Source organism: Mobula birostris, chromosome 7 (assembly GCF_030028105.1).
Source record: "Mobula birostris isolate sMobBir1 chromosome 7, sMobBir1.hap1, whole genome shotgun sequence".
Lineage (NCBI taxonomy): Eukaryota > Metazoa > Chordata > Chondrichthyes > Myliobatiformes > Myliobatidae > Mobula > Mobula birostris.
In genome coordinates this window covers 149682326-149702235 of record NC_092376.1, presented here as the reverse complement: position 1 = coordinate 149702235, position 19910 = coordinate 149682326, and the positions used below count along the sequence as shown (strand labels likewise).

Below are 19910 nucleotides of genomic sequence, written 5' to 3'. Positions count from 1 at the left end.
CTTCAGTTCATTTCTGTACTGTAGAGAGGCTACAAAAGGACTTAGATTAGGAGAATGGGCAAAGAAATAGCAGATGGAATACAGTGTTGGGAAGTGTATGGTCAGGCACTTTGGTAGAAGAAATTGAAAGGGTGGACTATTTTCTAAATGGAGAGAAAATAGAAAAAACTGAGATGTAAAGGTTCTTGGGAGTCCTTGTGTAGGATTCCCTAAAGGTTAATTTGCTGGTTGAGTCTGTGGTGAAGAAGGTAAATGCAATGTTAGCATTCATTTCAAGAGGACTAGAATATAAAAGCAAGGATGTAATGTTGAGACTTTATAAAGCACTGTTGAGGTCTCACTTGGAATGTTGTGAGTAGTTTTGGACCCCTTTTCATAGAAAGGATGTGCTGAAACTGGAGAGGGCTTAAATGAGGTACAGGAAAATGATTCCAGGATGAAATGGCTTGTCATATGAGGAGCATTTGATGGCTCTGGGTTTGTATTCTTTAGAATTCAGAAGAATGAGGGGTGACCTTACTGAAATCAATTGAATGGTGGAAGGCCCTCATAGAGTGGATATGGTGCCTATGGTGGGAGAGTTTAAGACCAGAGGACAGAATTCAGAATAGAGGGTCATCCTTTTAGAATAGAGATGAAGTGGAATTTCTTTAACTAGAGAGTGGTGAATCTCAAATTATTTGTCACAGGCAGCTGTGGAGGCCAAGTGTTTGTTTATAGTTAAGGCAGAGGTTGCCCTAATCTCAAATAATAATGAGGCAGCCTACAGAGAAGAAGTCATCACCCTGACACAGTAGTGTCAAGAAAACAATCTCTCCCTCAATGTCATAAAAATAAACGAGCTGGTTGTGGACTACAGGAGGAATGGAGACAGGCTAACCCCTATTGACATCAATGGGAATGGGGTAGAGGAGGTGAACAGCGTTAAGTTCCTCAGCATACACATCACTGAGGATCTCACGTGGTCTGTACATACCAGCTGTGTTGTGAAAAAGGTACAACAGTGTCTCTTTCACCTCAGACAGTTGAAGAAGTTTGGTATGGGCCTCCAAATCCTAAGAACTTTCTACAGGGGCACAACTGGGAGCATCCTGACTGGCTGCATCACTGCCTGGTGTGGGAACTGTACTTCCCTTAATCACAGGACTCTGCAGAGAGTGGTGCGGACAGCCCAGTGAATCTGTAGATGTAAACTTCCCACTATTCAGGACATTTACAAAGATAGGTGTGTAAAAAGGGCCCGAAGGATCATTGGGAACCCGAGTCACCCCAACCACAAACTGTTCCAGCTGCTACAATCTGGGAAACGGTACCACAGTATCAAAGCCAGAACCAACAGGCTTTGGGACAGCTTCTTCCACCAGGCCATCAGACTGATTAATTCACGCTGAAACAATTGTATTTCTATGTTATATTCACTGTCCTGTTGTACATACTATTTATTATAAATTACTATAATTTGCACATTGCACATTTAGATGAAGATGTCATGTAAAGATTTTTACTTGTGTATATGAAGGATGTCAGAAGTAAAGTCAATTCAAGATTCATGATTGGTCAGGGCACGAAGGGATGGGGGAGAAGACGAGATTGGGGCTGGGAGGAAAATTGGTTGAAATAGCGGAGCAGAATTGATAGGCCAAATGGCCTACTTCTGCCCCTATATCTTGTGGTTTTTCATTAAGACTTTTCAGCTGTCTTATCTCAAGTTCTGAAATCTGCAAATTTCCTGTCTTTCCATCCTTCTGGCATCTTGATCAAACTTTTGGCAAGCATATGAGCATTGTTTTGAATCTTGTTGCACACAGCTATGCCCCAGAGAAGTCTGGATTTGTGTATCGTCTGAAGCTGACTGAGAATACTTCCACAATTATTTGGAATTTGTTGTTGGATATCTTGATCAGCTGCATGTGGAGCTCTACCGATATGGTTGATGAAATGCATACCAGTGCTAATGCTAGAGTTTCCACGTTTCTGTGGAAATCCTGATGTCTAGTATTGCAGCATCTTCTGTTCTTGTGATGCATCATGTGGAAGGTCAGCAAACCAGCAGAAACTTCCATTGAGTTTGCATTACATTAATGAATAGAAGAAATCACCGAGAAAAAAGTATGTGATGTTGATGAAAAAAATATTCCAAACTAAAAATTCTTGATCAATAATGCAGAAATATTGTTTGCCTTTTGCAGATGTCTTTATACCAACACCAGACAACTTGTTGGTGAATTTGAATGAAAGCAAAGAGGTAAATGTTGTAAATGTGATATATTTGTATTGAACAGAGATTCCATTAGGTTTTTTAAAATATAAAACAACAATACAAATTTGGAAGATTGATGATAATCCCATAGGTATTTTGCAATATGTCATTAAGTTATTGGGCATTGAACTTGATACAACTGCAACCACTTTCGTAAGAATTTGGTTGCTGAACTAGTTGATTATTACACCTGGAACCATAAAGTTATTGATTATTGGACTTGTTTGGTTCATGTTCACCACAATCATGGTCGATTCAGATAGTGAAATCTGACATGTAGTAGATAACATGTGAAGTACCAATACCATCGAAAAGATAAATTTCATTTTGCAATGTAAAATTTCCCTAAGTTGTTAAATTGTGGAGCTGTCTATTGTAAAGTTAACTTTGACTCATACCTGGCTTCGTTAACTTCCCTTGTGGAAAGCAACTGTGAACTCTATAATTGGATAAATTAAAAACTGAATTTATTAATTCAGATTATTTCAATCATTTGATACCCAACTGACCAAAATACAAGGCTTTTTTTTGCCTTATCTTCTCGTTTGCTGGGGGGGGGGGGGCGTATCTTATCTTTTTTCATTCATATCAAGGATATTATTAATAGATGCAAATACAGGTATGAGGTAATTTTGTCAAATTTCACTGATACCAGAATGTTTAGTACGTGCAAGATTAGAAACATAGAAAACCTATTCACAGTAGAGGCCCTTTGGCCCACAAAGCTGTGCCGAACATGTCCTTACCTTAGAAATTACCTAGGGTTACCCATAGCCCTCTTTTTTTCTAAGCTCCGTGTACCTATCCAGGAGTCTCTTAAAAGACCCTATCGTACCTGCCTCCACCACCGTCGCTACCAACCCATCCCATGCACTCACCACTCTCTGCGTAAAAAAAAAAAAAAAAAAAAAAAAAAAAAAAATTACTTCTTACATCTCCTCTGTACCTACTTCCAAGCACCTTAAAACAGTGCCCTCTCATGCTAGCCATTTCAGCCCTGGGAAAAAGCCTCTGACTGTCCACACGATCAAAAGCGGTCAGGATTGCTTCAGTTTGTTTAACATGTGAACTTGAACCTAAAGTAATTATGTATCTTTTTGTTTTATTTCAGCTGATCCAAGACTTGTTAAGAAACTTGCCACAAATGTTCACCAATACATTGGAGACTCAAAGTGCTCTAGGTCCTGCCCTACAGGCTGCATATAAATTGATGTCACCGACTGGCGGACGTGCCTCTGTCTTCCAGACGCAGTTACCTTCATTAGGTGTAGGTGCTCTGAAATCTAGAGAAGATCCCAATCAGAGATCTAGCATAAAGGTAGGTTGCTGGTTGTTTTCCCAATATTTTATCAGTTGGCGATATTCTTAACTACTGTTGTAGCTAAAATGTGAATTATCTTTGTTGCAATTGGTGTTCATGGTTATTCATGAGAAGATGCATGAATATTTTATAAGTAAAAAGAACATAGGATATTTAATCTGGACTTCATCTGATAGCATGTGCAAATACTAAATATCTTTTAAAATTTTCTTTCTAAAATGCCTTTTTAAAATATTTTAAGGATGTCCAGCACCTTTCGCCAGCAATTGATTTCTACAAGAAACTTGCCCTGGATTGTTCAGGGCAACAGATTGCAGTAGACCTCTTTATGCTGAATGGCCAGTATTCTGACCTGGCATCTCTGGGTAAGTAAGTCTAGTGTTCGTGATGCAGAAAGTTAAACTCTAATTGCTCTACTTGAGTTAGTGGCGTAAGTATTTTATCAACGTGCTTAATTCTAAATGCTTTCACAGCCACTGCACCATTTTGGTACTTGGCACTTAATTGCAATGTCGTTACAAAAATTGCTTATTTCATATTACACAATAACTCCTATTTTGGCCACTGTCCTTGGTTGTTTGCTTCTGGTGATTATAGCAGCGTTTTTGTTACTTGTAGATTGAACTAATCCAATGCTGTTGCCTGACTATTCATTTCATATACCCCCATTCTTATGATATCCAAAATTTCTGTTTTGTCCTATCATGTTCACCACTTGACCTAATTGACCAGTATTAGGCCTTGTCAATTTTAATGTTGTCTTCCTCAAGTTCAAACCTCTCCTTCCCTTTCTTCTATCTGTTCCTATCACCCTGCAAGACCTGTCCATTCTTTCACCTCAGCCTCTTGTGCATGAATTACTCTTTGTCATTGCAGTGTCAGCTACTGTATGACATCAGGGGCCAAAATATGGGCTATAGAATTCTCTTTTAAAATTTGTCTCTTTCTTAAAGTATTTAAAATCTACATGCTACGTGTTTTTCTGAACTTTTAGTCAACCATCTGCATATACAGTGCTTATCGGAAGTATTCACCCCCTCCTCCCCCCCCCCCCCCGGAAGTTTCACGTTTTATTGTTTTACAACATTGAATCACAGTGGAATTAATTTGGCTTTTTTGACACAGGAGGTACAAAAGCCTGAAGGCACACACTCAACAATTCAGGAACAGCTTCTTCCCCTCTGCCATCCGATTCCTAAATGGACATTAAAAATCTGTTTTTTGCACGATTTTTAATTATTCGGTATATGTATACTGTAATTGATTTATTAATTATTATTTTTTCTACATTATGTATTGCATTGAACTGCTGCTGCTAAGTTAACATATTTCACAACACATGCCGATGAAAATAAAGCTGATTCTGATTCTGTTCCTCTAATATTGTGTCCACAATTTGGGGTAGTACAGTGACCTTTACTTGGGGCACCACAGCTCAGTACAAGAGGACATGGCTTTAGGGTAAGGGGTGGGAAGTTCAAGGGGGATATTAGAGGAAGGTTTTTTACTCACCAGAGAGTGGTTGGTGTGTGGAATGCACTGCCTGAGTCAGTGATGGAGGCAGATACACTAGTGAAATTTAAGAGACTACTAGACAGGTGTATGGAGGAATTTAAGGTGGGGAGTTATGTGGGAGGCAGGGTTTGAGGGTCGGCACAACATTGTGGGCTGAAGGGCCTGTACTGTGCTGTACTATTCTATTTTCTATGTTCTCTGACACTGATCAACAGAAAAAGACTGTTTCATGTCAAAGGAAAAACAGATATCTACAAAGTGATCTAAATTAATTACAAATATAAAACATAAAATAATTGATGGATAAGTATTCACCAAGTTCGTATTTAGATGCACCTTTGGCAGCAATTACAGCCTTGTGTCTGTGGATAGATCTCTATCAGCTTTTCACATCTGGACACTGCAATTTTTCACTATTCTTCTTGACAAAACTGCTGAAGCTTGTGCCATATTGGATGACTGGGCCACTCCAGGATGTTAACTTTGTTGTTTTTAAGCCATTCCTGTGTAGCTTTGACTTTATGCTTGGGTCATTGTCTTGCTGGAAAATAAATCTCACAAGTCACAGTTCCCTTGCAGACTGCATCAGGTTTTCCTCTAGGATTTTTTGGTATTTTCTGCATTCATTTTACCCTCTACCTTCACAAGCCTTCCAGGGCCTGCTGCAGTCAAACATCCCCACAGCATGATGCAGCCACCACCATGCTTCACGGTAGGGCTGGATGTGCAGTGTTTGGCTTATGCCAAACATAGCGTTTGGTCTGATGGCCAAAAAGCTCAATTTTGGTTTCGTCAGACCATAGAATCTACTTCCAGCTGCTGTCAGTGTCTCCCACGTGCCTCCTGGCAAACTCTAGCTGAAATTTCATGTGAGTTTATTTCAACAGTGACTCTTTTTGTCACTCTTCCATAAAGCTGTGACTGGTGAAGCACCTGGGCAACAGTTATTATATGCGCAGTCTCCCATCTCAGCCACTGAAGTTTGTAACTCCTCAAGAGTTGTCATAGGTCTCTTGCTGGCCTTCCTCACTAGTCGCCTTCATAGTCATAGTCATACTTTATTGATCCTGAGGGAAATTGGTTTTCGTTACAGTTGCAGCAACCAAGAATAGAGTATAAATATAGCAATATAAAACCATAAATAATTAAATAGTAATATGTAAATTATGCCAGGAAATAAGTTGAGGACCAGCCTATTGGCTCAGGGTGTCTGACCCTCCAAGGGAGGAGTTGTAAAGTTTAATGGCCACAGGCAGGAATGACTTCCTATGACGCTCAGTGTTGCATCTCGGTGGAATGAGTCTCTGGCTGAATGTACTCCTGTGCCCAACCAGTACATTATGTACTGCATGGTCATTCAGATTTTGAGGACGGCCTACTGTAGGCAGATTTACAGCTGTGTCATATTCTTTCCAAGAGATATTCAGTAACTTGGAAAATTTTCTTGTATCCATCTCCTGATTTATGCTTTTCTGTAACCTTTTTGTGGAGTTGCTTGGACTTTTCTTTTGTCTTCGTGGTGAAGTTCAGTGGTCTGCAACATCTGGGCCGTGGACCGATACATTGCCGCAAAGAATGCAGCGGTACAGCGGTAGCCAGAACGCACTCAGCACATCTTTAAGAAAAAGGCTGAAATAAACAAGCTAATTAATTAGGTGCCACTTGGCACGTAAATGTTGGCCCAGATCAGAGGTGACACAATCGTCAATCGCCTCTGATCTGGGCCAACATTTACGTGCCGGGTGGCACCTAATTAATTCGCATGTTTATTTTGGCTTTTTTCTTAAAGATGCTGGGTACGTTCTGGCTACTGCTGTACCGCTGTGTTCTTCGCAGCAATGTATCGGTCTCCGGAGGTTGGAGACCACTGGTGTAGTTTTTGCCAGGATATGGAGCCATCAGCAGTTGAACCTTCCAGATACAGGTGTATTTTTACTACAGTCAATTGAAACACCCTACCGCACAGATCTCCATTTAACTAATTATGTGACTTAAAACCAATTGGCTGCACTGGTGATGATTTGATTTGTCATATTAAAGGGTGGTGAATACTTAAGCAATCAATTTTTTTTTGTTTTATATTTGAAATTAATTTAGATCACTTTGTAGAGATCTGTTTCCACTTTGGCACAAAAGAGTCTTTTTCTGTTGATCAGTGTCATGAAGGCCAGATTAAATCCACTGTGGTTCAATGTTGTAAAACAATAAAACATGAAAACTTCGAGGGTGGTGAATACTTTTGATAGGCACTGTATTTGACCAAATGGCATTTGCTAATAAAATATTCAGTGAAGTGCTCCGGAATGTTTTGCTGTATTTTTTAAAAGAAAATATTACATTTGTGTAAGTTATTTAAGAGGGAAATATAAATAATTTGAGTGCTTTTGTTTTTGTAGTCCTTCTATCTAAATTTGACAATTTGCTAATATTTTTCAGCTTGCATTTCAAAGTTCTCTGCTGGTTGCATTTACTGCTACCCATCCTATCATCACAAACACAATCTTGTCCAGGTGGAGAAATTTCAAAAGGACTTTAAGCGTTACTTGACAAGAAAGATTGGCTACGAAGCAGTCATGAGGATACGTTGTACAAAAGGCAAGTCACCAATTAGAAAATTCAGGTGCAGGAAATGATAAGGTTATAAATTACTGCTACTTCTAGGATGTTTAGGAGTTCTTGTTGAACAGATTTTACTATGAGGCATAGCTTGAACGACAGTTTAATTTCAGGAATGTTACCATTTTGAAAATGAAGTAATAAAATTTGTTCTTCTGTCATTAGGCCTTGCCATCCATACTTTCCATGGAAACTTCTTTGTGCGTTCTACAGACTTGTTGTCACTGCCCAACATTAATCCTGATGCTGGGTTTGCAGTACAGATGTCAATAGAGGAGAATCTGGTGGATGTGCAGCTTGTCTCATTTCAAGCTGCCCTATTGTATACTTCAAGTAAAGGTGTGGACAAACAACAACATTGATTTCTATAAGTTTTAGCAACCACTCCTCTCTCCCTGGCTTTGTTGGCTCTTATCCTAGCAGACCCATTGCCCCTTCTATTTCCCCTGCCTCACCCTTTTGATCTTCCCATTTCACATTCCTCCCTGCAGTTCCCCTCCACATCTCCTTCCCCTTATTCCATGCTCCGCTGTCCTCTCCTATCGGAATCCATCTTCTTCAGTCCTTTGTCACTTCCACCTGATACTTCCCAGCTTTTTGAGATCATTTCTGTTCTCTGTCACCCCCACTTACCAAACTGTCCCTTCTCACCTGGATTCACTGATCACTTGCCCACCCCTTTATACCAGCCTGTACTATTTGCTTCATCTGTTTCTCCTGATGTGGAGTCCTTTTCCAGGAGAATTGCGAACTCCTTACCCTGAGGCTCACGTGGGATAAATCATTGGTGTTTTCAAATACAGAGTAGGTATACTTCTGAAAGATTAGATATTTGAGGTTTGTGGGCTCCTAGCATAGAAGAGGAAGTTATGCTTATCAGCTATTATCGTATTGAAAAGCAATTCTGACTTCAATTGCCCAGTGGCCTATTTCTGCTCTTAAATTCCTTTGTTATTGTGTTCTTGGACTCTTCCTATTTTCTTTGGAAACTAAATGGATGTTGTTAGCGTAAGTGAATATGATGTTTGTAATCCTTTAGCAATATTTGCTCTATCGGATTTATTGGGAATTTTCTGCTTTTGGTCTTTGGCACCTCCACATGTGTAGAACTACCTCTGCTTCTATGATAAAAGTGAAATCCTGTAGGCTAGATATACAGAAAATGCTGACCACTTTGGGCATCCTTTGGAGTTATGATCAAGGTTTGTTAGCCTGTAGTGATAATCAAATAAGGGATTTGAATCTCCCTTCTAGCTTATTGTTTTCCATATATCTCTAGTGAGTGTAATTGTTACTGATGGGCATTTCTACTACCTTCTCCACTGTCTCCAAATCTCAAAGCTGGTACTGTATATTGAACTTACAAACATAGAAAACCTACAGCACAATGCAGGCCCTTCGGCCCACAAAGCTGTCCTTACCTGAGAAATTACCTAGGGTTACTCATAGCTGTAACTTGAGTATCTTTATCAAGCTTAATATAGGCTTAGCATGATTTATGATTTACTATTTCTCCATTTTTTTTGTAATTGAACCCATTTCATTTCTAAGAAGTCTTATTACTTTGCACAGCTGTTTTATGTATATTTCTATCTCATTCTTTTTGTTTACCTCAGTTGTCAAGCAGCATTATCTTTCAGGTGGTTGGTTGAAATTGTTCCATAAGCAGATGGCTGGGGTCAAGTCTGGGCGCAACAACAGTTAGATATATTGGCTCTCTTACAAATGCAGCTTTCTCTGTAAGACTACTAATATCTCTGAATGAGCACACAAGTAAGTTTGATTTTGGTGTGGAAATGTGCTTATTCCAAGTCTTTTCTCCCATTGAATAGAAATGGTCCTACACCAAAAGCAGTTGTAATATTGCTAGCCACTTAAGGCTACTAAAGAGTTGCTCTGTGTTCTGACTTCACTCATTATTGATTAGTATTCAGTCCAATGTTTATGTGCTTCCCAATCCTATTTGTGTTTTTGCATTCTTTGCTATTTTCCATACCTCTTGTATTTAATAGTTCTTGTAGTACTTTCTTGGGGTTTGAAGGTTTAAAGCACAAATTCAAGGTCTAACTTAGACGGTTTTCCTCTCCCTTTGAATGTACTGCCCCCATTTCCTTGCCACACTTCCCTAAAGTTCCTTGCTGAGGCAAGATTCAAGGAATAACAGGTATTGAAGCTTGATGGGAGAAAATACCATAGAAAGCGGTGTTACTCTTGCTTAGTGTTTATATACTGCCATTTTGTAACCAATTCAAATATTTAAAAAAAGTGAAAACTGTGTCTTGTCACATTGCAGGTGAACGTCGCATTCGGGTTCATACAATGTGTCTGCCAGTTGTGAGTTCACTTGCAGATGTCTATGCAGGAGCTGATGTTCAATCTATTACTTGTTTGCTGGCCAGCATGGGTAAGTGCCCAAACTCAGCCTGTCAGAGTTTTGTTTGAGAAATTGTGCATTTTGGATTTCTCTGAGCACATAAATGCAGTTTCTCTCTTTTTGGACAGGTCTGTTAGATCTTGTTGTGGAATATTTCAGTGTTTGAGATCAGTCTATGTCCACATACCCAGATTGTGGTTTTACTTTTGTTAAGTGTTGCCCTTGCTTCTTGCTTTCAGTAGTCAGACCTCTACAGACCATTTCTCTGATGTGTATGCAGATATATTTTTTATCCATGACGTCACCTGGCACTGCTGTGCCAATATGTGCTGGTCTTTCAAATCTCAAAGCAAATTATCATAACGATAGTGCAGTGAATTCCGGAGTACTTGCAAGCGGAGTCTTTAATCTCGCCACAATGTGGCTTGACAGGCTAGGCCTGATGTGGGAATACCCTTGGCTGAGTCTCAAATAAGGCATTCAGGACTGAGATAAGATTTTTTTTTCAGTCAGAGGGCAGCAAGTCTTCTGGAGTTCTCCATCTATGAGGGTGGTGTAGACTGGAAATGGGCCAGTACAAGGAAATAGCACAATCACTTTCTGAAATATAAGAATTTCAGGATGTATATTGTATACATTTTTCTGACATTAAATGTGCTTATTGAAACCTATTGAGTTTTTCTCATTGTGTGGACATTATTAAAAAATTAATAATTGAGGTCCACTTGTTGTAGCTCTCTGCTAAGCTAACCTGTTAAGTAAAGAACTGGCTGTAGAAAAGAGTATAATAGCATAGAACAATTTAAGAAAGCCTAGCAGAGCAATTTAGTTTTTTGCAGGGTGATGCAAGGTTTCAGTTTTGAATATGATCGTGCTTTGCCTCTTTTTTTTAATTTAGCTGTTGACCGATCTATTTCATCGAGCTTGAGTGATGCCAGAGATGCTTTGGTTAATGCTGTTATAGATTCACTTGCTACTTATCGTACAGCAGTTTTAAGCCAGCAGCAGCAACAACAGCCGGGTGTCATTGCTCCCTTCTCATTGCGGCTGTTTCCTCTCTATGTCTTAGCTCTACTCAAACAGGTATGGAATATCTTTCTCTTCCAAACACCCATATCTCTAGCATGGAATTAGATATCAAACATTATTTTTAAACATAACATACTTAAACATCTTCATGTGGTGTCCAAGTAATTTTTCTCTAAAACTTGATGGGATAATTTGTGCACACCTCTGAGTCTCCATGCATTTGATGCATAGACACAGACTTCCTTCAGTGTACACTATAGTTTATAGGGGAAAGATACAGAAGTTTTACAAGTTCTTTAGGCCTTATGTGCTGAAGAATATCTTCTGCTGGGGCTGAGGTTTGCACTGGTGTTCATTTAAAGAGTCATCCCTCTTCTGAAGAGTGCAAAATTATTTTGTTTGCTTCTTTCATCCTTTCCTTCACTGTTCAGCTCAGCTTGGTTGTAACAAATCTTAATTTTATTACACTGGTGTTTTGACACCAGACACCAGTTATGAAACACTTGGTAGTGCATCCCACTCTTGATATGAGGTGCCCAAATAGTCGATTTTTTTGTTCACTGTTCATCAGTAAATAAAGGCAATTATTCATTTGCTTCTCTCATATCTTAAAGAATATTTTGCAGTGGGAGCTGCTCAGTCTTGGTATTCCAGTTTTTAATGACTTTAAATGATTGAATGCACATTCAAACTTTACCAAAGCAGACAGTGGGAATATTATTAATGCAAATACTCATGGAGTTTCTTACAAACTGCTCTTTTAACTATCATCTCATATTTTCTATGTGTGTTTCTTGTGTGACTTGGAAATGGATTAACCACTGCAGAGAGGTGCTAGTTTTACTTCTGCCAGTCTACATTTCAACTCCTCATGCAGAAATGCTAGCATAATTGGAACTTGCTTTTAGGAAATGGAAGCAAATTTTACTGAAGTTAATGTTGAAATGTTGCCTATTAAAATGTATTTTCACTTCTGGTTTTATCCTCAAGCGGTACACGTGGTGGCTAATGGCGTCTCTACCTTTATTGCAGAGAGCTTTCAGAACTGGAACTAGCACAAGGCTGGATGACCGTGTGTTTTCCATGTGCGAAGTGAAATACCAGCCTGTGTCTTACCTCATCCTCATGATTCATCCACATCTGTACAGGATTGATAATCTGTCAGATGAGGTAGGCTGCATTTTGTACTATTTCTTTTGGAGCAAATATTACGTAACAAGCCATTTTTAATGCATTTTTATTTTACAGGGATCTATTAACATTAATGATAAGACTATACCTCAGCCACCAATTCTTCAACTGTCTGTAGAGAAACTAAATCGGGATGGCGCCTTCTTAATGGATGCTGGCTCTGTGAGTGACTTGTTATACAAATCCATTTGGGTTGCCTTGTATTTATAATCTCTATTTCTTCTTGTGGGTGATTTTTTAGATTTTGGTGTACCATGTCTTGGAAAAGTACAGACTTTATAGGACCTAATTGAGAGGCTAGGCACTATGTGTGAAAATATTATTGTAAATATACTTCATTGTAGTTTCATTCTGAAAACCAAATCTCCTGTTTGCAGGAGATAAAATTGAGATTTCCTGGATGTATTTTTAACATGGCAAATATTTAGTTGGAATGTTAAGTGGATTATAATGTGTGTTCGTATGTATAATAAGCCTGCAACTTGGGGATTGTTGGAAATAGCCAAATTTTTATTGGTGTAAAAAAAAATTGGCCATTTATGTAGCATTTCCTGAGTTGATGCATAACTTCCCTCTGCTGTTCTGTCAAATTAAGGTGTTAATTTTGTTACAGTCTTTTTATTTGAATGAAAGTATTAATTGCTCTCCTTTTATTTTTTTTAGTTTCTAATGTTCACCTGATCTAAATTAGGCAGCCTGTCAGTAAATATTTAACTCTTTGCTGTTGCATATACACATTTTGATTTGCAAAGTTCCTGTAGCTCTTTGGAAAGAGTTCCAGATTTAATAATATTGTAGAAAGGATGCTTCAATGCTAAATGCTCTAGCTTAAATGTTTTTCATGCCCTGTGTTCTACATTGCACCCATCAGAAAAGATAATTGATCTGTAATGACCTTGACTTTTTAAACACATCAATTACTTCACAGTTGTGCAGTTTCAGGGGAATGCAAGGTGGTCTGTGTAGCATGATTTAATAATTTAATCTCTTAAATTCTGGTATAATTGTAGTGAACTTGTTGCATACCCACGACATCTCCATTCTCCTTTATATTCTTGTAGTAATCAATATACATCATTGTAGCCCATTTGACTTTTTAATTTTTTTTTTCATTTTTAGCACCTTGTCACTAGAATTGCTTTTGTTTTCACAAATCATTCTTTTGACACATGAGTAAAAATTATTAACCTACTGTGCATTGTCACACTGAAGACCATTGCTCTTTTCCCTTCTCACTTAGCTTGTCCATGCATCTTTTCAACTTCCCACTACTATGTATATAATTTACTGCGTTTCCTTGCTTAATGCTATTTGTGTATCTGGACATGCAACTGCCTTTTTTCTACAACGTTAGTGTGTGTAGTTTACGCAGCAGTAGACAGTTGCCAAGGAGGGACTGCAGTAGAAAATCATTAAACAGGTTCTTGTGATGTTGGTTCTTTAATGAGCAGTGATTAAGTAGACTATAAGTAATTCACGCAAAATGCTGGAGGAACCCAGCAGGTCAGTCAGCATTCACGGAAAGGAATAAACAGTTGACCGAGACCCTTCATTGGAACTGGAAAGGAAGGGCTAAGAAGCCAAAATTAGGTTTGGGTGGGTGGGGGGGAGGAAAAGGAATACAAGCTAGAAGGTGATGGGTGAAGCCAGGTGGGTGTGGGAGAGAGGGATATAGTGAAAGGTGGTAAAAGGATGAAGGAGGAGGAAACGATCAGAGAGGGGGAGCAGTGAGGACCTCACTCTACTCCCGTCAGTGAGAAAATCTCAACTTCTTAACTAGCCTTCTGTTCAGGCTCCTTCCAGAGGTGATCTGATTAAAATGTACACTAGTTTTAAGGACTAAAGAAAATAATTACAAGGAGATTGCCTACCCTGTCTGTAGCACCAGGGATTAGAGTGTAACAGTATGGGATAAGTCTTTCAGGACTGGAGTGAGGTGAAATTTCTTTTGCATTTAGGATTATGAATGTTTGGAATTCTCTACAGCTCATTGCTGTGGACAATATTGAGTTCATTCAAAACAGAAGATGGGTAAATTTCTGACTATTAAGGGAACAAAAATCATTTTGAGTATAATGCAGTAAACAGTGCTGAGGCAGATCAGATCTTGCTCAGGTCCAAAGAGCAAATAATTAACTCCCAGTGTTTTAATGGTGAAAAGCTAAGTTCCCAGCACTGATTCCTGGGAAAAATCATTGATGTACTATTGGCTTTTGAATAAAGGGAATTGCTTTTAGTTTGCAGAAAATGGTTACAGTAAATGTAATTTATTTCTAGAGCCATTCCTGTGATTCTTAGTAGGTTTTAGTTTGTAAGATTTTCACTTACAACTGCAGTTTGAAGTTCTGGCTGAGATTTCAGATAGGTTAATTGCCCGTCACGTTGAGGGGTGCACTTACATAAAGCAATATTTTTCGATGTGATATTCTGAGATGTGCTATGCAACTTTGTTTGCAATTTCTTTGGATAAAGTATCTTAACTCAAATCTGGCACTTTGCTGGACAGATAGGATTATTTGAATTTTCTATGTGGTCTTTGGCAAATAGCTTGTATTTATTTTGAATATATAGTTTGTTTTTTGTTAACTTAAAATTGCTCCAAGCTTAATTATTTGATTATTTGAATAATAATCATTTTTATTTTTAACATGGGGAGGAAAAATGACTTGAAAAGGTTTTAATCTTTCTTTCAGGCTTTCTTCCTTTGGGTCGGAAAAAATTGTTGCACGCACTTCATCAGTCAAGTTCTTGGTGCTTCTAATTATGCTTCGATACCACAATACATGGTAGGTCAAGTGCATCAGTTTTTCTCGTGCCTCTGGAAATTGCCTTTGATTTGCAGCAATGGAGATCTAAATAAATAGCTACTCCTGTTTATGTAGACAGTTAACACTGACTTGTGACTTTAATTTCCTAATTATGAGTTTTTGTGAGAGTATCAAAACAACCGATCTCTTTCTGCTGGCTTTTGATTATTTCAGAATTTTATGTTGTTGACTATGACATTTTTCCATACTAATAATGTTCATAATCCATTTAAAAAGACACAGCTTCCTGAACTGGATACAGCTGAATCGGAACGTACCAGAGCCTTCATTTCCTGGTTGCGGGATCAAAGACCATTTTATCCTGCACTTCAAGTGGTTAAGTAAGTGATATAATTTTTCATACATGTTTATACTGCAGCACAGAAAAAGTCTATTTTGCTAATCAGGCCAATGCCAGTATTGTTTTCCATATTCTTAACACTACAAATAAAGTTTCTCGTGTATTTCCGTTTGGGTTCATTAGTGACTTTAATTTACAACCCCTAGCTTTTGTGTTTCACTCTAGCAGAAATGTTTTCCATGATTAAAGATAGAAAATGCTGAAAAAGTAGAACAGGTGAGAAAATATTTCTGGTCAAAGAAACATTTCAGGTCAATTAGGACCTTGAATTTAGAAAACTTGTGTGCTTAAACTCCAATGAAGGGGAAGGTTCAGAACAAAGAATGTCTGTAGAATGGAGATCAGAAGAACACATCATACATTAGTCTTGACAAGGAGATGGTGATATATGTTTGTTAACAGTAACAAGGGGCATGTAAATGGAGGGAGAATAGTAGATAGAGAGGGGAGATCTATAAAGGAAATTGCTGGAAAGGTAGCATCTGTGGATAAAACATTCATCTATGTCCCAGGCTGATAATCTTCCTTCTGCCCCCCTCACCTCACCCCTATCCACTAACAGCAACTGGCTGACTCTTGTACAAATAGAATATTGTTCTTTTCAGGATTATTTTTAATTGTCGTCTGTGTTTGTAAACCAAATTGTAAATCTGCTTTAATTAGTTTTAAGTTATTTTGCTAATTCAAGGTATTGGAGGCCCTTTAGCTGAGGTTGTAATCTCACAGGATAACATATGTAATGTAATTGTGAGATTTCTTTTGATTTAAAATAATTTTTCAATACCATTTCTTTTGTCCAGTTTCAATAATCCTCTTCCACGTTTTTGACATTTGTAATGGTGCTTTTCTGAGGGCACCAAACAATTTTCTGTCAATAACAGTAACAATTTCAGTAACAAAACAGCATTTCTGGGGGATACGAGAGAGGCGGTGGATAACGGTGCTTCTGTGTCAGAATTCTGCTTGCTGTTTATCTCATTTCTGAGATGTCTGCACCAGTCACTGCAATTGTAATATACTTACTGAGACCTGTCACCCCCATTTTTTGTACAGGCTCTTGCCACCGGATGACTGGATTTCTTCTTCCAGTAGGAAAGCTTTGGAATCCCATTGGGAAGAGGACTTAAGTCTTCAGTTTGAAATTAAATTTAAAGTGTTGGCATTGACTCATTTGGATTTTATATTCATAACATTCAAGAGAACTGGAAAATCTTCCATAGTGGGGGTATAGATAGGATAAATGTATGGTGGCTTTTTCTGCTAAATTTGGGGGAGACTAGCACTAGAGGTCATGGGTTAAGGGTGAAATGTGAAATGTTTAAGGACAACATGAAAGAAAGCTACTTCACCCAGAGGGTGGTGAGACGGTTGAAGGAGTTGCCACAGAAGTGGTGGATGCGGGTTCAGTTTCAACATTTAAGAGACCTTTGGTAAGGATATGGAGGGGAGGGGTATGGAGACATATGGTTTGAGTATAGATTGATGGGACTAGACAGAATAATAGTTCAGCATGGACTGGTTGAGTCCTGTTTAATACTTCATTATTATGCCTAAGATAGATATTTGTTAAATGCAGAATTTTGAAATATGAGGAAGAAATTTGAAGGTAAATGATCAGTGCTATGGAGGAAGCAAGTTCACTTTGGTAGAGAATGCTATGAGGAAAGGAATTTTCTTTGCATTTATATAATTTTAACCTACTCACAAGAGGAGAATAAAATAGCTCTCTGCCCTGAATCATGTTTTACATTCCAACATCTTTTTGTCGTATTTGTGATGTTCACAATTCCCACTTAAAAACAATTGAGAAAGCATTATTTATACAACTTCCAACAGATTTACATTTTTAAAAGGAAAAATGTTCTGAATAATATTCTGAGGGTGCATTTCAATCTTAAGCACCATATGCATTCTTTACTTTTCTACTGCACTTGTATTTGGAATTTCTAAAATATCCAAGAAGACAAAACTGAATGTTGTTGCAGTGTAGTGTTCAAATTCCAATTTTATGGCGGGTTAATTATCTACATACGAAGATAACTATTTTCATTTTTATGCACAAATATCAAGAAGTGATCCATTGTGTTACTACCAGAACAACACCGAGTGAACAATAAACTGTTGGATGAGAAGACTCTTGTTCTTCTATAGATATTAATGTGTTAGACTTTATTGGCACTTTTTCTAGTAGTTTAAAAGCAATAAACATTTATTCGGATTGGTGACCAAAATTAAATTGAATTTAATTTCACAAATTTTTACAGTTTTCATAATGTTTTTTTTGCTCTTTCCATGTTGTAGGGATGAGACTCCTGTTAAGACTAGCTTCTTACAGAATATGATTGAAGATAGAACAGAATCAGCATTGTCTTATTATGAATTCCTACTTCATGTGCAACAACAAGTGAATAAGTGATCCACAGAAGAAATGTGTTTCAGTTGTGTGGAAATGGCTCTTGCTGGCACAAGGAAAACCAGTATTTATTTCTGCTTAATAAAATATTTAAATATTGGGATCCTTGTGTAAATCACATTCTAGCTTTCATTGAGGCAGTCTACATTTTCTGCACAGTGTGGAAACATTTAATAAATGGTATCACAAAATATAAATAGAACTAAGCCATTTTTATGTTAATAGCATTTTGAAGATTTACCTAGTAAAACTTAGCTACATACAGTTGTGAAGACCTAGGTACTGTTCATGATTTGGGTTTCTTCTGTTGGGAGTATGGAACTATTTTTGAATATCACACAGGAGTGATAGCATGGTTTAAATATTCTGTTTGTAAAAGCTGTGGAAACTAGAGGAAGTCATCATGGTGTAGAGTTTGGTGTAAATTTCTGGTAAGTTCAAATCAATCAGTGGTTGAACGTTCCTCCCTCAGATGAGACACAATATTACAGGAGATGCTTGTAAAAAAAAATTCGAATGTGTAACAGTGGATTGTTATCATTTAACTGTATGTGTTCTTCACAACTAGCAAGTTAAAGATCGGGCACACTTGAAGTTGCTGTTTGTAATCATATGTGCTGGTAAAGCAGGTTTTAGACTTTGGGCTTAACATTATAACATTTGCTTCTCCTGTTTATTTCATCTGGTCTTGAAACCATGAGGTATGATTACATTCAGTGTAACCTTATCCTAAATTTGGTATATTTTTCTAGTTTCTCCTGCTTTTTTTACTAGGAAAATACAGATTTATGCGAAAGTGACTTATTTATGTAATTCACAACATATGGTAAAGTGTGATTTATATTAAGGTTGCTGTATTGCTAATATCGCATCTTTTGTGCTTGGAGTATCATGTGTGTCACCTTTTTAAATTTTGTCTTGATACTTAAGTTTGAATGATTCTAATGCTACTAGGCAGAGATTGTAACATTACCTGCCATGTCTGATATTTCTACTTGAATAGAACAAACACTTTTGAAATCATTGCAACGTGTGTATTTTGCAGACAGGATTTTTATTACAGAATTGTTTAAATTAGTGAAAAAAATGAATGCTGCAAAACCTCCTGTAACAGTATCTGGGACCACAAATATCAATTTGAAAGTCCATACACTATGAAATGTAATCTGTAAATAGTAAATTGCATTTTGTAAAGTAGTGTATAAAATTGTAACAAATTAAATCCTAATTCTCTAAAGTGTCTAATATTGAGAATTTCATTGTTGATGTGTTCAGCAATTTAGATGTTTCTTGAAGGAGTGAAATTGAATGCAGAGGAGAATATAACTTTGCATTCAGCAGTTTGCATTTACTCTTAAAATCGTAATTATTGAACAAAAGGTGCATTTGTAATGGGTTTGAAGGATTTTTGTTGTGGAGGCAAATGTAGGATGAAATTGCAGTGAAAAGTCACGAGAACCATTCAATGCACTGCCTAATTTGCTGGTAACTGGAGAGCACCAGGTGACAAAAGTGGTATAAGAAAATGTAAAGAAATGGAATCGAAATGGCTCACAAGATTGTAACTACATTCAGACATGCCTAATTAATAATTTTCTGACCAGCTGATCTCCAAATAAACACTTGTATCAGATTGGAGTAAAATGCCCCCAGGAATCTTTTGTCTTTATGAACATTTATATACTGAGTGGATTGACACAACACCGTAAGCGATTACTTAAGATGTGTCACGTATTTAACCCTGATAATGGACAGCATCAAAACCCATTAGGTATATTTTACTGGGAATGTTGGATTTCTGTAGTTTAGGATTTGAACTGAAATGTAAAACTCCACTTCATTGTAGCATTTCTGCAGCGGAGAATTGTTCAGATACTAATTATTCTCATAAATGAAGCCATGCCTCAGACTCTAAATTTGCTATTTATTTGACTTATGAAGCTTTTGTGGAAATTTCCTTTGAATGCAACACATGAAGTCCACATTTAATTATGAAAAACAGATCTGAAATCTAGGACTCTGA

General features: G+C 37.6%; 1 protein-coding gene across 1 annotated transcript in view; it reads left to right on the top strand.

Moving 5' to 3' along the window:
* The window catches only part of sec24a (SEC24 homolog A, COPII coat complex component), a 68293-nt gene extending 48740 nt beyond the window's left edge, over positions 1–19553 (top strand). Inside the window, exons 12-23 of the mRNA XM_072263918.1 lie at positions 2190–2245; positions 3372–3578; positions 3823–3946; positions 7533–7691; positions 7878–8051; positions 10006–10116; positions 10985–11169; positions 12148–12285; positions 12364–12468; positions 15000–15092; positions 15351–15454; positions 17776–19553. Of these exons, the coding sequence (XP_072120019.1) occupies positions 2190–2245; positions 3372–3578; positions 3823–3946; positions 7533–7691; positions 7878–8051; positions 10006–10116; positions 10985–11169; positions 12148–12285; positions 12364–12468; positions 15000–15092; positions 15351–15454; positions 17776–17890 (1571 nt within the window). The 3' untranslated portion in view covers positions 17891–19553. The remainder of the gene's footprint in view (positions 1–2189; positions 2246–3371; positions 3579–3822; positions 3947–7532; positions 7692–7877; positions 8052–10005; positions 10117–10984; positions 11170–12147; positions 12286–12363; positions 12469–14999; positions 15093–15350; positions 15455–17775) is intronic.
* Positions 19554–19910: the final 357 nt, after the last annotated feature.